The sequence below is a fragment of the Arvicola amphibius genome, chromosome 4 (genome assembly GCF_903992535.2).
Source record: "Arvicola amphibius chromosome 4, mArvAmp1.2, whole genome shotgun sequence".
Classification (NCBI taxonomy): Eukaryota; Metazoa; Chordata; class Mammalia; order Rodentia; family Cricetidae; genus Arvicola; species Arvicola amphibius.
Window position 1 is genome coordinate 40845522 of NC_052050.1, and position 17144 is coordinate 40862665.

At 41.3% G+C, this 17144-nt stretch overlaps 1 protein-coding gene and 1 pseudogene across 1 annotated transcript in view; one reads left to right on the forward strand and one right to left on the reverse strand.

The window, feature by feature from the left end:
* The window catches only part of Psmd11 (proteasome 26S subunit, non-ATPase 11), a 36346-nt gene extending 19482 nt beyond the window's left edge, over positions 1-16864 (reverse strand). The window contains exons 1-3 of the mRNA XM_038326407.2: positions 16732-16864; positions 14012-14113; positions 6630-6754 (exon numbers count right to left, since the gene is read on the reverse strand). Coding sequence (XP_038182335.1) covers positions 6630-6754; positions 14012-14113; positions 16732-16822 — 318 coding nt within the window. The 5' untranslated portion in view covers positions 16823-16864. The remainder of the gene's footprint in view (positions 1-6629; positions 6755-14011; positions 14114-16731) is intronic.
* LOC119812064 lies at positions 7993-8998 on the forward strand (annotated as a pseudogene).
* Positions 16865-17144: the final 280 nt, after the last annotated feature.

The window sequence follows — 17144 nt, forward strand, 5'->3', positions numbered from 1 at the left end:
TAAATGAATGAATGAATGAATGAATGAATGAATGAATAAATAAATAAGTAAGTAAGTAAATAAGTAAATAAATAGGTTTTCTTTGGAAAAAGCTTTCTCTTCTACCTTCCTAGTATATTCAGAATTCCTCAATACATATAGCCCTCGAATGCCTTTTTTTTTTTTTTTTTTGACATCATAGGTATCTTTAAAGTACAAATCTCTTCCTGAATAGTTGAAAAGAGTAAAATAAAATACTATGACTATGCTAGGAAAAAGAGGTGAAATTCCAAGCACAAAAAAGCCTTGTTCCTGCCAGGCAGTAGTACTGCACACCTTTAATCTCAGTACTCGGAAGAAAGGGGCAGGAGAATCTCTGGTCTACAAACAGAGTTCCAGGACAGCCAGAATTGTTATACTGAGAAGCCCTGTCTGGAAAACAACAACAAAAAGTCTTGTTCCTAAAAGTTAATGGTAAGGCTCAAAACATCTAGCTTGCTCTTTATCATTAAGCACAACTAGCCAATTTATTATCATTCATACAGGAAAAATAGATACTGTAAAAGGGAAGAGCATAGAATTGCCTAACACATTTAAAAAAGCTCTGAATCCCCAGATGTCTGACACCCAAACAGTAGTAAGATATACAAAGTAACAAAATGTAGCATTCTATGTGAGACAGTACATGCCTTTGGTACCCAAAACATCCTAGCTTTGACAGAATGCACATGAAGTACTGTAGCTTTTCTATGGCTTCCAGGAGTTAAGTTTTTGTTTTTGTTTTTATTAAGGTTGCTGCTATTCAGAATTAAAGACCACAAGGCAATGAAATGAAAGCTGAACTTTTCTGGAGAACTGCTAATGCAATGGATTCTTATATAAATGCAAAGTTCTCCTGAGACATCCTGTAAGGGAAGAAAACTGAAGGAAATAATCTAACATGAAAGGATTGACAAGCTCATTAAGCAAACAAAAATAACATTAAAACAATTCACTACGATGAGATCAATGAAATCTTCCTAACTCCTCAATGAAGCCCCCTGGTGGTTATCTAATTTCTAATACTAAGCACAACAGACTTCAAACAATGGTAAAACGGAAGAAAAATTAAACTAAAAGCAAATCAAATCACAACCTTAGAGTTTGTGTTGTGTTCTGAAAAGCCAAACAAAATATATTCATGATATGGGTGAACTGAAGACAGACAGACAGACAGACAGACAGACAGACAGACAGACAGACAGACAGACAGGATATGGGTCTGTATATATGTATGTACATAGTGTATAGTATGTATAGTGTGTAGTGTATATATAATGTTATATGTAGTTACGATATAAGTAATATATACATGGTGTGTGTGTGTTTGTATGTGTAATTTTGGGTTTTGTTTTTTTTTTTAGACAGGGTTTCTTATAAAGAAACCTGGCTTTGCTGGAACTCACCAGCAAACTGAAAATATTTTGTTGAATATTTTTAACAAGGAAAATATAATAATTTTAAGTCATATGTGACTTGTGAGGCTAAGAAATATCCATCAGTTTTACCTGGAATACTTTTTCAGATTCACAAAATGAATGCTGAGAAACTGGTACATTCCTCGATAAATGCAGTACTGCAATAAATATCTGAGGGGCTAGAGATGACTCAGTGGTTGAAAGCACTGGCTGCTCTTCCAGATGTCCTAGGTTCAATTCCCAGCACCCACAAAGCACCTCAAAACTACATGTGACTCCAGTTCCAAGGGATCTGACACTCTCACACAGGCAGACATACATAAAGGCAAAACACAAATGCACATAAATTAAAACAGTAAATAAACCATGAGAAAAAAAAATTAAAACAGTAATAATAATAATAAACAAAATACCACTAAAAGAGACAAGTGATTTTCACAAGATCATGTATCAACTACTAGGACCAGAATTTTCCCTACCTCCAGAGTTCTTTCTGCCTTAACCAAAATTTCAGTTAAGGTCACTACTGACACTCCGCTAGAACAAGAATGTTTCTTTGCTTTTACAAATGAATTTGAAATCTATTTTCTTTTTCTTGTTAATTTGTTTTGTCTTGGGTTTTTTTTTTGTTTTGTTTGATTTTGGTTTTGGTTTCTTGAGACAGGGTTTTTCTGTGTTAAGTCCTGGCTGTCCTGGAACTCACTCTATAGATCAGGATGGCCTCAAATTCACAGAGCTCCATCCGCCTCTACCTCCCAAGTGTTGGGATTAAAGGCTTGTGCCACCACCACCTCTCCTTGAAATCTATTTTCAATTAGAACATATGGTTTGCTTTATCTATAATGATAATTATAAAACCAGAGCTAGTCCCAGGCAAAAATTTAAAAGGTCTTGGAGCTTGCTACATAGTTATTTTGTCTGAGTAATTTAGTGTTTCCATCCACCACGTAGATACCGAGGATCAAGCTCAGGTCATTAAGCTTGGCAGCAAACATCTTCACCCAGTGAGCCATCTTGTCACCCTTCCCTCATATTCTTGATGAAAAGCTCTTTAACAAGTCTAGCTCTCTTAGCAATAGTTTTAAACTCCAACTTTGCCTCAGGCCTCAATACTATTACAGCTGTTGCCATGCATGGTGGCAACATAGGAGGCAGAGGCAGGCCAGCCTGGTCTACAGAGTGAGTTCCAAGAGAGCCAGAGCTATTCCGAGAAACCCTGTCTCAAGAAGAAGAAGAAAAAAAAAGACTACTATAACTATGACCCATCTATGCCTGCCTTCTCCATCTTTTCACATCACTCAGAAAACTTCAAAAAGGCAAGAATAAACACTGCATCAATTTCCCCACAACAAAAACTTTTCAGTCACCCAGACAAAAGGAAAAGTGAGATATGCTCATATATCCTTTAAATCTAGGGGCTAGAGAGATGGCTCAGCGATAAAGAGCACTGTCTGTTCTAGAGGACCCAGGTTCAATCTCCAGTACCCACATGGGACTCACAACTGTCTAACTCTATCTAGTCCCCACGGATCTGACCTCTTCTGGCTTCTGAGGGTACTGCACCTGGTGCACAGATACACAAAACATCCATACATATAAAATCAATGGGTTAAAAAAAGAAACAACACAGATCTTAATTCAAGAAAGTACTTTCTGAGCACCCAAGACCTGACTGTATACTCCTTCAAGTACTAAATATGTAATTCCTTTAAGACAAACTACTCCAGGTGCTAGAGAGACAGCTCAGCTATTAAGAGCACTGGCAGCTCTTGCAGAGAACATGGGTTCGGTTCCAAGCACCTACATGGGAGCTCACAATGTCCTCTAATCTCCAGTTCCAGTGATCCAATATTCTTTTCTGACTTCTTCTGGCACTGGACACACAGACATCTATACACATAAAATAAATCTAAAAAAAATTGTTTTTAAGTGTTCAAAATATACTGGTAATGAAAAAAGCCTTGAGTTACCACAAGATATAGAATAATTCCCCTGACCGAGACTGTATTAAAGATGATAAGGCAAATGCATAATTGTCATATAAGATAAAATAATAATAAATATAACACATAAAAATATAATGTGGGTCACTGAAAAAGTTAAGATCACATCAGTATTAACAGGAAAAAATGTTCAAGAAAGTGAACTTGAGATGGATTACAGAAGGAAAATGCATAGCATGAGGAGTAGACAATCTCAGAAAACCAAGCACTCAACAGCATTCAGAACAGGGAAGATAAAGCTGCTGTAGTATACTGTACTCCAGAAAACCATGAATTACCTACAGCTGACAGTGGAGAGCAACTGAAGGATCAAGCAGAGGCAGAAGAGATACAAAATTCTCAGAATACTATTTGGTAAAATACCTTTGAAAATAGCCAGATAGTAGTGGTATTGCAAACCTTTAATCTCAGCACATGGATCTCTGAGTTCAAGGCTAGCCAGTCTATTTACAGTAAGACAGTATAAAAAAAAATCCAAAAAACAAACTAGATTAAAAAAAAATTTAAGTAGCTAAAAAGAAAAACTAATATAAAGCCAGGTGGTAGTGGTACACACCTTTGATCCCAGCACTAGGCAGAAGCAGATGGCTCTGAGTTCAAAGCCAGTCTGGTCTACACATCCAGGACAAACTCTATGTCTCAAAAAACAAAGGGTGGGCAGGAATCAATGTTTCAGAATGTTTGTTTACACTGTGAAGATATATCTTTGCCAAGGTGCCTTCTGATTGGTTTAATAAAGAGCTGAATGGCCAATAGCTAGGCAGGAAGAGGTTAGACAGAACTAAGAGAATTTATATAGACAGAAGGTATGAAGTCAGGTGTGGTGGTACATGCCTGTAACCCAGGCAAGTGTCTTCTGACACACACACATGCATCACAGGCCATAGGTACACATACATATACACACACAAAGTGGAATTTTATTAATAGCAAATAACCTATAACCCATAAAAACTATCAAAAAAACTCCAATCAATGGAATGAGACTTGGGGTTTTTTTGATAAAAGCTAAATTGCTAATTGTCAAAAAAAAAACCTTTATTAAACATTAAAGTTACACACATATGAAAAAGACATGCAGTCAGACATGGTAGTGCACACCTGCAATCCCAAAACTTAGAAAGCTACAAAAGGATTTCAAGTTTCAAGTTCCAAACCAGCTTGAGCTATGAGATCCTGACTCAAAAGACAAATGAGCCAAATGTACAAGGAGTGCACCTTAATTCTAGCACTTGGAAAGCAGACACAGGAGGATCTCTATGGTTGTAAGACCAGGCTGGTCTACATAGCAAGTTCCAGACGAGCCAGGCTACAGTGAGACATCTTTAAGAAAGGACAAATTAATTATTTAACTAATTTTCTAAAAGAACAACTTGTCTGAGAACTTCCTTTTACTCTAAGAAAAGGAAAAACGGTCATTAGTTGGAGAAAACAAACAATTACAATGTATAAACACAGTTAAGAGAGAGTCTAACCAGACATGGAGCCATATAACAAAAGTCCCACTGATCAAATAAAAAAGGGCACCAAATTAAATTATAAGCTGAGACTTCCACAAAGGCCTGAGGATTAAGGGCACTTTGGTAAGCACCTTTGATCCTAGCACTCCAGAGGCAGGGGCAGGCAGATCTCTCTGAATTCCAAACCAATATGGCAGTCTGCACAGTCAGCTCCAGGCTGACGAAGGCTACATAAGTGAGACTGTCTCAAAAAAAAAAATGAAGAAGAAAAGGAGTAAAAGAGTGAACTAAACCGGTTCTACCCAGTCAACTCTGTTAAAGGGAGGAACAAATCTAATGACCTCAGTGAGCAAAGAAATGGTCTAAATAATTTTTAATATGAAAAGTTCAAAGTAGCATTTATTAGTTGGAAGCCAACACTGATTGGTCAACCTGTTTTTAAGGCTTTCTAATTCAAACAAAAGAATTCATGAATACAAAGAACAGTTTAGAAAACAATTGAGGGCTTGATAATAAGATCAACATTTCTAAAAAGTATGTTTTCTTTCATTCACCAAAATAACTATAATACTTTGATTCAAAAATTATCTAAATTCTAAAAATTATCAATTTTGACCTACTGTCATAAACCAGAAACAAGTAAATTTAAAGACTGCTCTGCAAATGAAGCTTATAGCTTGGCTTCAAAGAGTCATCAGAGTGGGGCTGAAGAGATGGCTCAGTGGTTAAGAGCACTCACTGTTCTTCAAGAGGACCTGAGTTCAGTTCCCAGCACTCACATGGTGGTTTACTACCATCCAAAACACTAGTTCCAGGGTATCCAATGCCCTCTTCTATCCCTCCTAGGGTATCAGATACACACGTGGTATGCAAACGCACATGCAGACAAAATACTGATGCACATAAAATAAATAAAGAGCATCATCAAAGCAAAAAACCAGAATTAACAAAATATAATTCCAAAGTGGGATCCATGTGTCCTTAATTTCCGAAATCCCTCACTCCAACCAATATACTAATTTGAACTTTTGTCTTTACCTGCCTGCCCACCTAAGATACAGGAGAAAATTAGACACACAACTGGCAATTCCAGTCCCTGACTTTATATATTACCATACACATTATATATTATCTACCTCCCCTTTTAAAATACTTCTAATGAAAGTATTAATGCATTTTTCCAACTGTACCCCCATTGGCTACAATATTACTATAAACACTAGAGTTCCAGAAAAGATTTTGAACAGCTCAAAGTCCAATTTAAACCTGTAAGTAACATGTATAGAAACATCAGTCACTTTCCAACACATGAAACACAACAGATGGATGGTCACCCTTAATAAAGGCACATAAGCCACACAAAACATAACAAGAAAGAATGCCACAAGGCTTAATTGGTGCTCATAAGAAACTTTGTGACACAAGATGAAAAGTACCACAGACACAGAAAACATTACAAAGGTGTGGCAATACAATACCTCAAAGACAAGAATCAGTTTGTGACCCTGATGTAATGAGGATTCCAGGGACCACTGACAATCTCCACTTACAAAGCAAAGCATGGAACAGACTCAAAGTATCAAATGCCCTGTAACAAAGAGAAACTGACATGATAAGTCCTGAGCGTCCTCCCAGCTATCCCTTCCACACAGAACCACAGTGAAGTAGGCATCTTTCACTGAAACACACTTTTATCATATTATCTACTTCCTGTCATTATTATAACTTACCTCCTGCCCTGTAGCTGCTTCCATATCAAGAAACAAATCAAGAAGAGACCGGACAAGACGAGCGGCTTTAGCCTTGCTGATGGAGTTCAAGAAAGGCCGCACATACTTCAGCAGTCCGCCAAGCTCTGTGTGGGCAGCAATTCGGAACATATAATGAAAATTTTAAAATTAGAAACAAAATGGGCATTTAAAACAACTAAGCCTGGGGTGAAGGTACTTGTCAAGTTTGATGGCCCACTGGAACCAAATGTCTGTTAAGTTCCACACAAGAACATGGCATGCATATACCCTCCAACATATAGACAAATACATTATATAAACAAATGTTTGAAAAAAAACTCTTATTAAAAAAAAAACTGAGCCACTGTAATAAAAAAAAAAATTCCTGGTTTCAGTCTAATGAAACCCATTACAAGTCTTAACAATTTCCCAGCAAAGCCAGATGTGGTGGATCACATCCACAGTCCTAGCAGTTGTTGAGGCAGATGAATTACCTGGACTCTAAGGTCAGCCTCATAATAAGTTCAAAGTCAACCTGGGCTACAGTGTGAGACCATGTCTTAAAAAAAAATTTAAGTCAGGCGGTATAATGGCAAACACTTTTAATCCCAGTATTTGGGAGGCAGAGGTAGGCAGATCTCTGTGAATTCCAGAACACCCAACGCTACACCACTACACAGAGACCCTATATCTCAAAAAAAAAAAAAAAAAAAAAAAAAAAAAGGGCAACTTTTAAATCACAGCAGTAACAGAATACCAAAGTTGTATTCACTGGATCATTCATGGGAAACTCCCATCTATGTCTCATTTAATCAAAGACACAAAGCGAAGCACTTCTGTTCTCACAGAACAGTTTACAGAACATAAGATACGCTGTGCAACTACCACCATGACAAAAATCACCTGCTCAAACCAGCAAATATAAAGTCAAGTCACAAGGGTAATGTTTTTATCTCCCAATCCATGCTCTGGCAGCTTCCCTAAGACAGAGGTTTCCAGCTCCAGGCCCCTCTCCCTTTTAAAGTTTCCCTGTGTAGCATTTCAGCACTAACACTTCCTTGGCACAGTGAGGTCAGGTGTCTTGTCCTTAAAAGTTTCACTATACACTTTAAAAATTCCTTATTAGGGGCTGGAGAAATGGCTCAGTGGTTAAAAATACTGACTGTTCTTCCAGAAGTCCTGAGCTTAATTTCCAGCAACCACATGGTGGCTCTCAACCATCCATGAGATCTGGCGCCCTCTTCTGGCCTGCAGGTAGAACAATGTATTATTTACATAATAAATAAATTATTTGCTCTGCTCCTCCCTGTTCTAGAGACAGCTGCTTCTTTTCATGCAGTGCCAGCCTAGTTCCAGAGACACAATGGTGAAGGTCGGAGTGAACGGATTTGGCCGTATTGGACGCCTGGTTACCAGGATTGCCTTCACGTCTGGCAAAGTGGACATTGTTGCCATCAATGACCCTTTCATCGACCTCAACTACGTGGTCTACATGTCCCAGTATGACTCTACCCACGGCAAGTTCAAAGGCACAGTCAAGGCTGAGAACAGAACGGGAAGCTCGTCATCAACGGGAAGGCCATCACCATCTTCTAGGAGCAAGATCCTGCCAACATCAAATGGGGTGATGCCGGCGCTGAGTATGTTGTGGAGTCGACCGGTGTCTTCACCACCATGGAGAAGGCTGGGGCCCACTTGAAGGGTGGGGCCAAAAGGGTCATCATCTCCGCCCCTTCTGCGGATGCCCCCATGTTTGTGATGGGTGTGAACCATGACAAGTATGACAATTCCCTCAAGATTGTCAGCAATGCTTCCTGCACCACCAACTGCTTGCCCCCCTTGGCCAAGGTCATCCATGACAACTTTGGCATTGTAGAAGGGCTCATGACCACAGTCCATGCCATCATGGCCACCCAGAGACTGTGGATGGCCCCTCTGGGAAGCTGTGGCAAGACGGCCGTGGCACTGCCCAGAACATCATCCCTGCATCCACTGGCACTGCCAAGGCTGTGGGCAAAGTCATCCCAGAGCTGAACGGGAAGCTCACGGGCATGGCCTTCCGTGTTCCTACCCCCAATGTGTCCGTCGTGGATCTGACATGCCGCCTGGAGAAAGCCGCCAAGTATGATGACATTAAGAAGGTGGTGAAGCAGGCATCTGAGGGCCCACTAAAGGGCATCCTGGGCTACACTGAGGACCAGGTTGTCTCCTGTGACTTTAACAGTGACTCCCACTCCTCCACCTTCGATGCTGGGGCTGGCATTGCTCTCAATGACAACTTTGTGAAGCTCATTTCCTGGTACGACAATGAATTTGGCTACAGCAACAGAGTGGTGGACCTCATGGCCTACATGGCCTCCAAGGAGTAAGAAGCCTGCCTGCCCTGACCACCCATCCCAGCAAGGACACAGCAAGAGAGAGGCCCTCGGCTGCTGAGCAGTCCCTGTCCTAACTCAACCCTTGACACTGAGCATCTCCCTCACAGTTTCCATCCCAGACCCCCACAATAGCAGGAGGGGCTTAGGGAGCCCTACTCTCTTGAATACCATCAATAAAGTTCATTGCACCCCCCCCAAAAAATAAACAAACAAACAAACAAATAATTTATTTGTTTGTTTGGTTTGGTTTTTCAAGACAGGGTTTCTCTGTAGCTTTGGGGCATATCCTGTAACTAGTTCTTGTAGACCAGGCTGGCCTCAAACTCACAGAGATCCACCTGCCTCTGCCTCCTGAGTGCGCCACCACCGCCCGGCCATAAATAAATCTTTAAAAAAAAAATATTCTTCATTAATTTCCAAAGTCTGTCTTAAGCAATGACTTAAAAAGCAGTCCATCATAAAGTTTTCTTCTCCTTTTACAAGAGGGCAGTTCAAGAAATCTAAGGAAGTGACTTTAGTAGCAGTAGAGAAGGACTTGTTAAGTCTTAAAAATTAGACAGTGCTTTTTTTTAAAAAGATTTGGTTGTTTATCTTTTTCCCTTTTTTTTTTTTTTTTTTTTTGGGGGGGGGGGGGTTGAGACAGGGTTTCTCTGTGTAACAGTCCTGGCTGGCTGTCCTGATCCTCCTCCTCTGCCTCCCAAGTACTGGGACTAAAGGCCTTAGCTGTCTTGGAACTCAATTTGTGTAGCAGTTTGGCCTTGAACACACAGAGAGCCACCTGCCTGTGCTTCCTGAGTGCTGGGATTAAAGGCGGTGCTACCATGCCCAGTTTAAATATTTATCTTTATTGTTTTTAATTATGCTTTCGTGCAACTGCATAAGCACAAATATCCTTGAAGGTCAAAGATCAGAGGACTCAAGATGCTCCTAGAGCTAGAGTTACAAGGAATTGTAAGTGTCTCAATATGGGTGTTGGGAATCAAACCTGGGTCTTCTGCAAGAGTAACAAGTATTCTTTCCTGAGCCCTCTTTCCAAACCTAGTCAATGCTTTAACTAAACAAGAAGTATTTTGGGAATGTAGGCTGAAGTTACCTTAGTGCCAGCATCTCTTTAATATCCTCTAATTGTACACTCATTCTCCTGAGAACTCTAATTCAGGGCAAGCAAACTTTGGCCTCCTGAGAACTCAAATTCAGCGTCCTTGAAACCCTCATCTACCTGAATTCAGAGGGTGCACCAAACTACAGAATGTGCTAAGGGTAAGCTACACAGAACAATAAAGTTCACTCCTCACTCTCCAGGACTGAGCTTTGACTTCCAATGTCTGAAACTTCTTTCCATTCCACTCTTGTTTATGCTCATACACTCATTATATGCCTGCTTTCAAGCTGCCTTCATGCCAGAAGCTCATCTGAGATGTCTCTCTAATCTACCTAAATTCTATGTAGCCTTTGGAGTACCAGCTAAGGAACTATTGAGTCTTCCATACTAACTCCAGTTGACACTAATTTTTCTCTCATCAAATTTCTTCTTATAGCCAGGCGTTGATGGTTCACCTTTAATCCCAGCACTTTGAGGCAGAGGCAGGAGGATCTCTGTGAGTTCTAGGCCAGCCTGGTTACAAGAGCTAGTTCCAGGACAGGCTCCAAAGCTACAGAGAAACCTGTCTCAGAAGAAAAAAGGAAAAAAAAAAAAAAAAAAAACCAACTCCTTATGCCCTTTCTCTCTGCTTCCAGTCCACCACGAGCTGAACAGTTCTGTTGCACCCTGTACCCTCCCACGACAATAAGTGAAAGCTCTGGAACCACTGGCAAAATAAATCCTTTTTTTTTGTTTTTGTTTTTCGAGACAGGGTTTCTCTGCAGCTTTAGAGCCTGTCATGGAGCTAGCTCTTGTAGCCCAGGCTGGTCTTGAACTCACAGAGATCCGCCTGCCTCTGCCTCCCGAGTGCTGGGATTAAAGGTGTGCGCCACCACCACCCGGCTAATACTTCTTGTCTTTAAAAAAAAAAAGCTAGCCTGGCATGGGGCATGGTATGCTATAACCCAAGGATTCAGGATTCACAAGACTAAGGCAGTAGAATCACAATGAGTGAGTTCAAGATCTACACAGTGACTTTGACATAGCCTAGACTACAGAGATACTGTCTCAAAAGAATAAAACAGACACGAAAAAGAACAAGATAGACAAACATACACAAAACCTTATTTTTTTTCTTTTTTCTTTTTTGTTTTTGTTGTTGTTTGCTCAAGGCATGGTTTCTCTGCGTACAATCCTGGCTGCTGGCTATCCTGGAACTGGCTCTGTAGACCAGGCTGGCCTCAAACTCAGAGATCCTCCTGCCTCTGCCTCCTGAGTGCTAGGACTAAAGATGTGCACAACCACTGCCCTGCTTACTTTTTTAAATTTATGCAAATTATAATTATTCTATACAAGCATGACTTGTGTATATGCATGTAGAGGTTGAGGTGAGCACCTGGCTGGCAAGTTTTCCACTACAAACTACATTTGTAGTTTGTGAGAGTTTATTATAAGTAGTCTGATACAATATTCTTTCTTTTATATTTCAGTAACTAATATATTCAGAAAGCAGCTTATTCCAATCTTTTTTTGGGGGGTGGTATTTTCAAGACAAGGCTTCTCTCCATAACAACCTTGGCTGTCCTGGAACTTGATCTTCTGTAGACCAAGCTGGCCTCAAATTCAGAGAGATTCACCTGCCTGGCATATGCCACCATCACCCAACAGTTTGGAATAGTTTAATCTAGCCTTCTCATTACCTTTCTGAAAAATGGAATAATATTTGCCTCCTCTCAGTGTGCATATACTTCGTCCTCATGACTTCTCTGCACGTCTATCTGCTAGTACTCCTTTGATGCCAACATACAAAAACTGTCAGAGCCAAGAGAAAGGAACTTATAAAGACCATGTGTTCTCTCTTCTCTCACCTACCTTATCTTTAATTCTCTGATGTTATTTTATCTTTTCTGTTTGAAAACCATTTTCCTTCCTAGAAAAGGCAGAAGTGAGACATGAGCTAAGGTGTCTGCCTTTATCTCTAGCATCTGCTAGCATTATTTTCTCTAAATACTATTCTTACCTCAACAGAGGAACACATGATCTGAACTATGTTTTTAATCTCATTTTCTATTTTAGTCTATTACTATTGAGTGTTAATTCTTATACACATTCAGTTTCTTTCCATGTTTGTATATTCCTTTAATTTCATAAAAATCATACTCCCAGTATCATGGGAATTATGATCAGAATCTCCTTCTTAGAACCTAACAGACTCAGCAGATCTTTTTATCAAGTCCTGGGAGAAAATTTCCACAGACCCTGAACTTAGGCATCGTGTTTGTTAATGCTCAGAATTACTTTCAATTACTACTATAAATCAGACCTTATCTTATTCATTGGCCTCCAAGTACTATTTTCCACCAGAAATCCTATCTTAAACTTTTTAGGTAGGGTACTTCACATAGTGCCAAGTAATTATCAAATGCACAATAAAACAAAACTGAACATTAAGGGGAAAGACATATTTTCAAAGCTAATAGTCAATAGAAGTCTTATCATATAGTTAATTGCACAGATAGGTAAATTAATACAAGAGACTCCAAGACCTTAAGATTTCTGCTCTGTGAATACCGACCCATAAAGATCAAACTGTCTTAGGAAACAGTAAGTGGACAGAAGAGCTTTTGAAGACATTACATCACATTAGAGAGGGAAGACTGAAGAAGAGAAGCAGGAAATGGGGTTTCAGAAACCTCACTAGAGAGAAATTATTGAGAAACATTCACTGTATATACTAGATACAAGGTTGGTTTTGTTAGGGTTTGATTTCTTTTCTTTTCTTTCTTTTTTTTTTTTTTTTGAGACAGGATTTCACTATATAGTCCTGATTGTCCTAGAACTCACTACGTAGACTGAGTTGATCTCAAACTCACAGAAATTAACTGCCTCTTCTCCAAAGTGTTAAGATAACAGGTATGCATCATTCACATCTTTTCTTAACTTTTTACTTATTGAGCCAGTAATTAGAAAGACAAATTATCATTAATTACAGATCTTTATTTACAAGCTCAAGAAATTTTATTATACTATCTGGATACACCACTCTCTGAGTTTACTACATAAACTGAAAGAAAGTAACACATGAAGTGACTTCCCAGAACTCACTTCATTCTAATCAAGTAATTCTAAATTCAACTTAACTTCTTTTATGATTTATACTATGCATATGAATGTACATCTGTGTACCATGAGCATGCCTGGTGCCCTCAGAGGTCAGACAAGGGCATCAGATCCCCTAAGACAGTAGTTATAGATAATTATGAGATGCCATGTGGGTGCTGGTCCAGATCCTCTACAAGAGCAATAAATACTCACAACTCCTGAGCCATCTCTCCAGACCCTCTAAGTCCACTTTAAAGAGACAAAAATTACTCACTTAAGTTTAAGCACACATAATATTATTACCATTTTACAGATCACAGGTCCTTTCTAGTCAACAGAACTATCACCTTTAAGTCCAGCCAGTACCACTAGCACACCTGAATAACAAAGTGCAAAAGTCCCCAGCACCAAAGAAGTCTTAGGAAGGCACTACTTTATGTCTTACTCACTCTGCATCAGAAAAAGTGAGTCACTTAGATACAATCCATAGCCCTATTTTCAAATAAAGAACCTAAAGTCACTCTCTTTAAATATACCAGAGCTAGTCAATGAAATTGCTGAAGACTGCTCCTGCCCATACGTAAGGAAATACAATAATTCAAAAATAAGAAACAAATCACAGATCACTACATTCCAACAAAAACAGAACTTTCCCTCACATGTAGAACAAATTCTACACTTTTCTGTTACAAAATTGAAGAACAACAGTTGTTAGGAAAATAAATGAACTGGGTGTTAGGTACAGTCTGGTGTTCTAAGGGAAACGCCCCCTGATGTTTCAGACAAAAGCATTATAGGTACAATCTGTTTGTAAGACTTACCAGCAGCTTGTCCAGTCTTCGCCAGGAGAGACCCCAGTTCAAGGATGCTCTGCTCTTTAACCTGGACTGCCTCCTCATCATTTTCTTGAATGTCACGTTTCACTGAAAAAAGAAAATAAACTCTTAAAATATGATTTTTTTAAAAAAAAAAAATGACACAAGGGGAAAGTTCATCCTTAAAAGACCTATTATGAACTCTACCGTATTTCCCAAATGAAACTACCAAAGCTACGACTCAGTGGTTAAAAGCACTGACTGTTCTTCCAGAGGACCAGGGTTCAAATCCCAGCACCCATATGGTGGGTCACAACCATCTGTAACTCCAGTTCTAGGGGATCTGATGGCCTTTTCTGACCCCTAGAAGCACCAGGCATGCACATGATATGGAGACAAAATATGCATACATCTCAAATGAAACCATCAAAGAAATACGGGCTTAAAAAGGTAAAATGCCCAAGTATCTATAGAACATGCCTCATAAGAATAAAAAAATACTCTGCTCGGCAGTGGTGGCGCATGCCTTTAATCCCAGCACTCAGGAAGTAGAGACAAGAGGATCTCTGTGAGTTCAAGGCCAGCCTGGTCTATAAGAGCTAGTTTCAGGACTGTCTCCAAAGTTACAGCAAAACCTCATCTCAGGAAAAAAATAAAAAATAAAAATCTTCTCTTTAAGTGGGTCTTTTTTATCAATCCCTTAGAATTCATCTCACCCAGATACTGAAATTTCTGCTGCTGTACTTGTTAAAAGTAAAACTAAAGCAAATTCTTCCCAATTATGGTAATGACCCCCATGCTAGACACTATGTTGTATGAAGATATTTTTAGGAAAATGCCTGTGCATTTACCTATGATAAACTAAAATCAAATTATAAAGTTATTGATGACTATAACCAAGTCTTTCAACAAACTTTTAAGTCTATAAAAGCTTCAACTAAAGAATGTTATTAGGAATAAACAATCCTATAAAGCAATTCTAGACAATTCCCTACCAAGCTTTGATGTGACGCTCAGTAGTTACACTTAGGCGAGACTGCCACCTCATAATGGATTGAGGTCCTGTTAAAATAACTTTCTGTCTGTCCCACTTTCAACTGTTAATAATTATTCAGCCACCTGAACCTCAAACAGCCTCTCCACAGCCTGCAGTGCTTATTCTGGTGACCATGGCTAGTAACCACTGCTCTTATAAACCATCATGACTTGACAAAAACCAAGACTTTGATACTTCATGATGGAGTTGGGAAAAGTAAGGCTGTCACCCATCATGACTCAAGCCTGCTCTAACAGGGAAGCCTGCTGGGGACTCTCCTTTAGTGAAGTGAACAACCAAGAAATGCTCTAATGGAACGTTTATCAGTAATTTCTACTTTCTGAAAGGCAAGCGAATTAAGCACTAAGCACAAAAAAAGTTCAAACTCACGCTCCTCAGATCAGTTCTAAATATGAACTGTGTTCACAGAAAAACACCTATGAAGCAATAGTCGGATGACTCTGGCACTCTGTTCTAAGGCTGACTCGGGATCAGAACTTCGAAAGGCACGCGATCATTATTCCTTCAAAATGCACTGTGATCACCATTTCCGCTCCTTTTCTAGTACCCCGAAGATAAAGACATCAAGCTCTTGTCCTTTCTCTGTGCAAGTCTTGATAACTGAAACTCAGCAGACTAAGTCAACACCGGCATCAAGATCATGGGAGTACTACATCCACCTGCACGCACTACTTGTTGAGCTAATCCCAATCTTCCCGGGCTACACAGCAACGATCACATTAGCACAAGGAGTTCATGCCCTACCCGAACTCTCCAGGACTGAGTAAAAAGTAAAAAGCCTTCTCTGCCATGGTCCATTTATTTCTGTTCACACCCGAATCCCAGTAGAGAGCGAGCGGCCGAAGGCTCCTATTTCAACTTTCCTGTTGCCCTCAGTTGACAATCACACTACGATGTTAAAATTTTCTTTTCCTCCAGCAATGTGCGGCCGGCCGGTTCCAAAGAGTTCCCTGAACAACAGACAGCTAACTCTGAACTAACTTCAACCCCTACTGGGGAGAATTAGTCACCTCCTCTGTCCCGGCGGTCCCACCCCGACACTTCATCTCTTCACAGTCTACACCGGACAGAGGACCGTCTTGGCCACCTCCCCCAAATGCCAGTCTGAGGTGTGTGGCACCCCTCAACTTCCCACCCCCAGGAGAGGCCCTCCTTTGCTGCTGCCGGGGAACGGGGGTGAGCAGCAGCGCCCAGCGTCCCGCGGAAGAAAACTCCAAGAGAGGCGCTCGCGTTCCCACCCGGAGCAACCTGTGCTGATAACAACGGCGGGAAATGCCAGTCCTGCGCGGCTGTCGCCCAGGTCACTCAAGAACACACTCTGCGACCCGTGTGTAACCAGCAGCGGCTCTCAGCCGCGGGCCAGCTCGTGCGGGCCACATCCCGGGACCCTAAGGGGTAGTGATCCCGGCCCGGCCCTCACGCTGCGCTGCGCCCACCGTGAGTCAGCAGCCAGCAGGTGGACGCGCGGGCTGCCTCGGGGCTTCCCGCCCGACTGGAAGCCATGGAGCTTCCGGGGACCCCGAGCGGCCTGCGCCCCCGGCCCGGCCCCCCTCACACACAGTGAGTCAGCAGCACCATAGCCGGCTAACCCGGTCCCTCGCTGCCGCCTCCGACCGACACAGGCCGTGCCGGGCCGGCGGGACCGCGGGGACGGCGTGAGGACCTTTACCGATGGAGTGGAGGATGTCGATGGAGGCCTCCCGGTCGGTGCTGAGTAGGGACTGAGCTCTCTGGAACTCCACCACCGCTGCGGCCGCCATCTTACCGCTCTCACACCGTCCCCGGCCGCCGCCACCGACGCCGGAAACACACACCCGGAAGGTCCGCCCTCGCGTCCCTCCCGCGGGGCCCCCCGCCTCCCTTCCCAGGGCACCCCGGGAGTTGTAGTCTCTGCCGGTCGGGTGAACCAGGAGCGTCCCGTCCTTGGCATGCGAGCTCCCCAGCACCATCTTGCGGCCAACTCTGAGAAGACAAGACCGAAGTTAGTCCCTACCTGCCTAGGTGGTCAAGGGAAGCAGGTTGGCTATTTTTATAGTATCCACATTCGACCAGTCATTCATAGCGACAGATGACCTTTCAAAT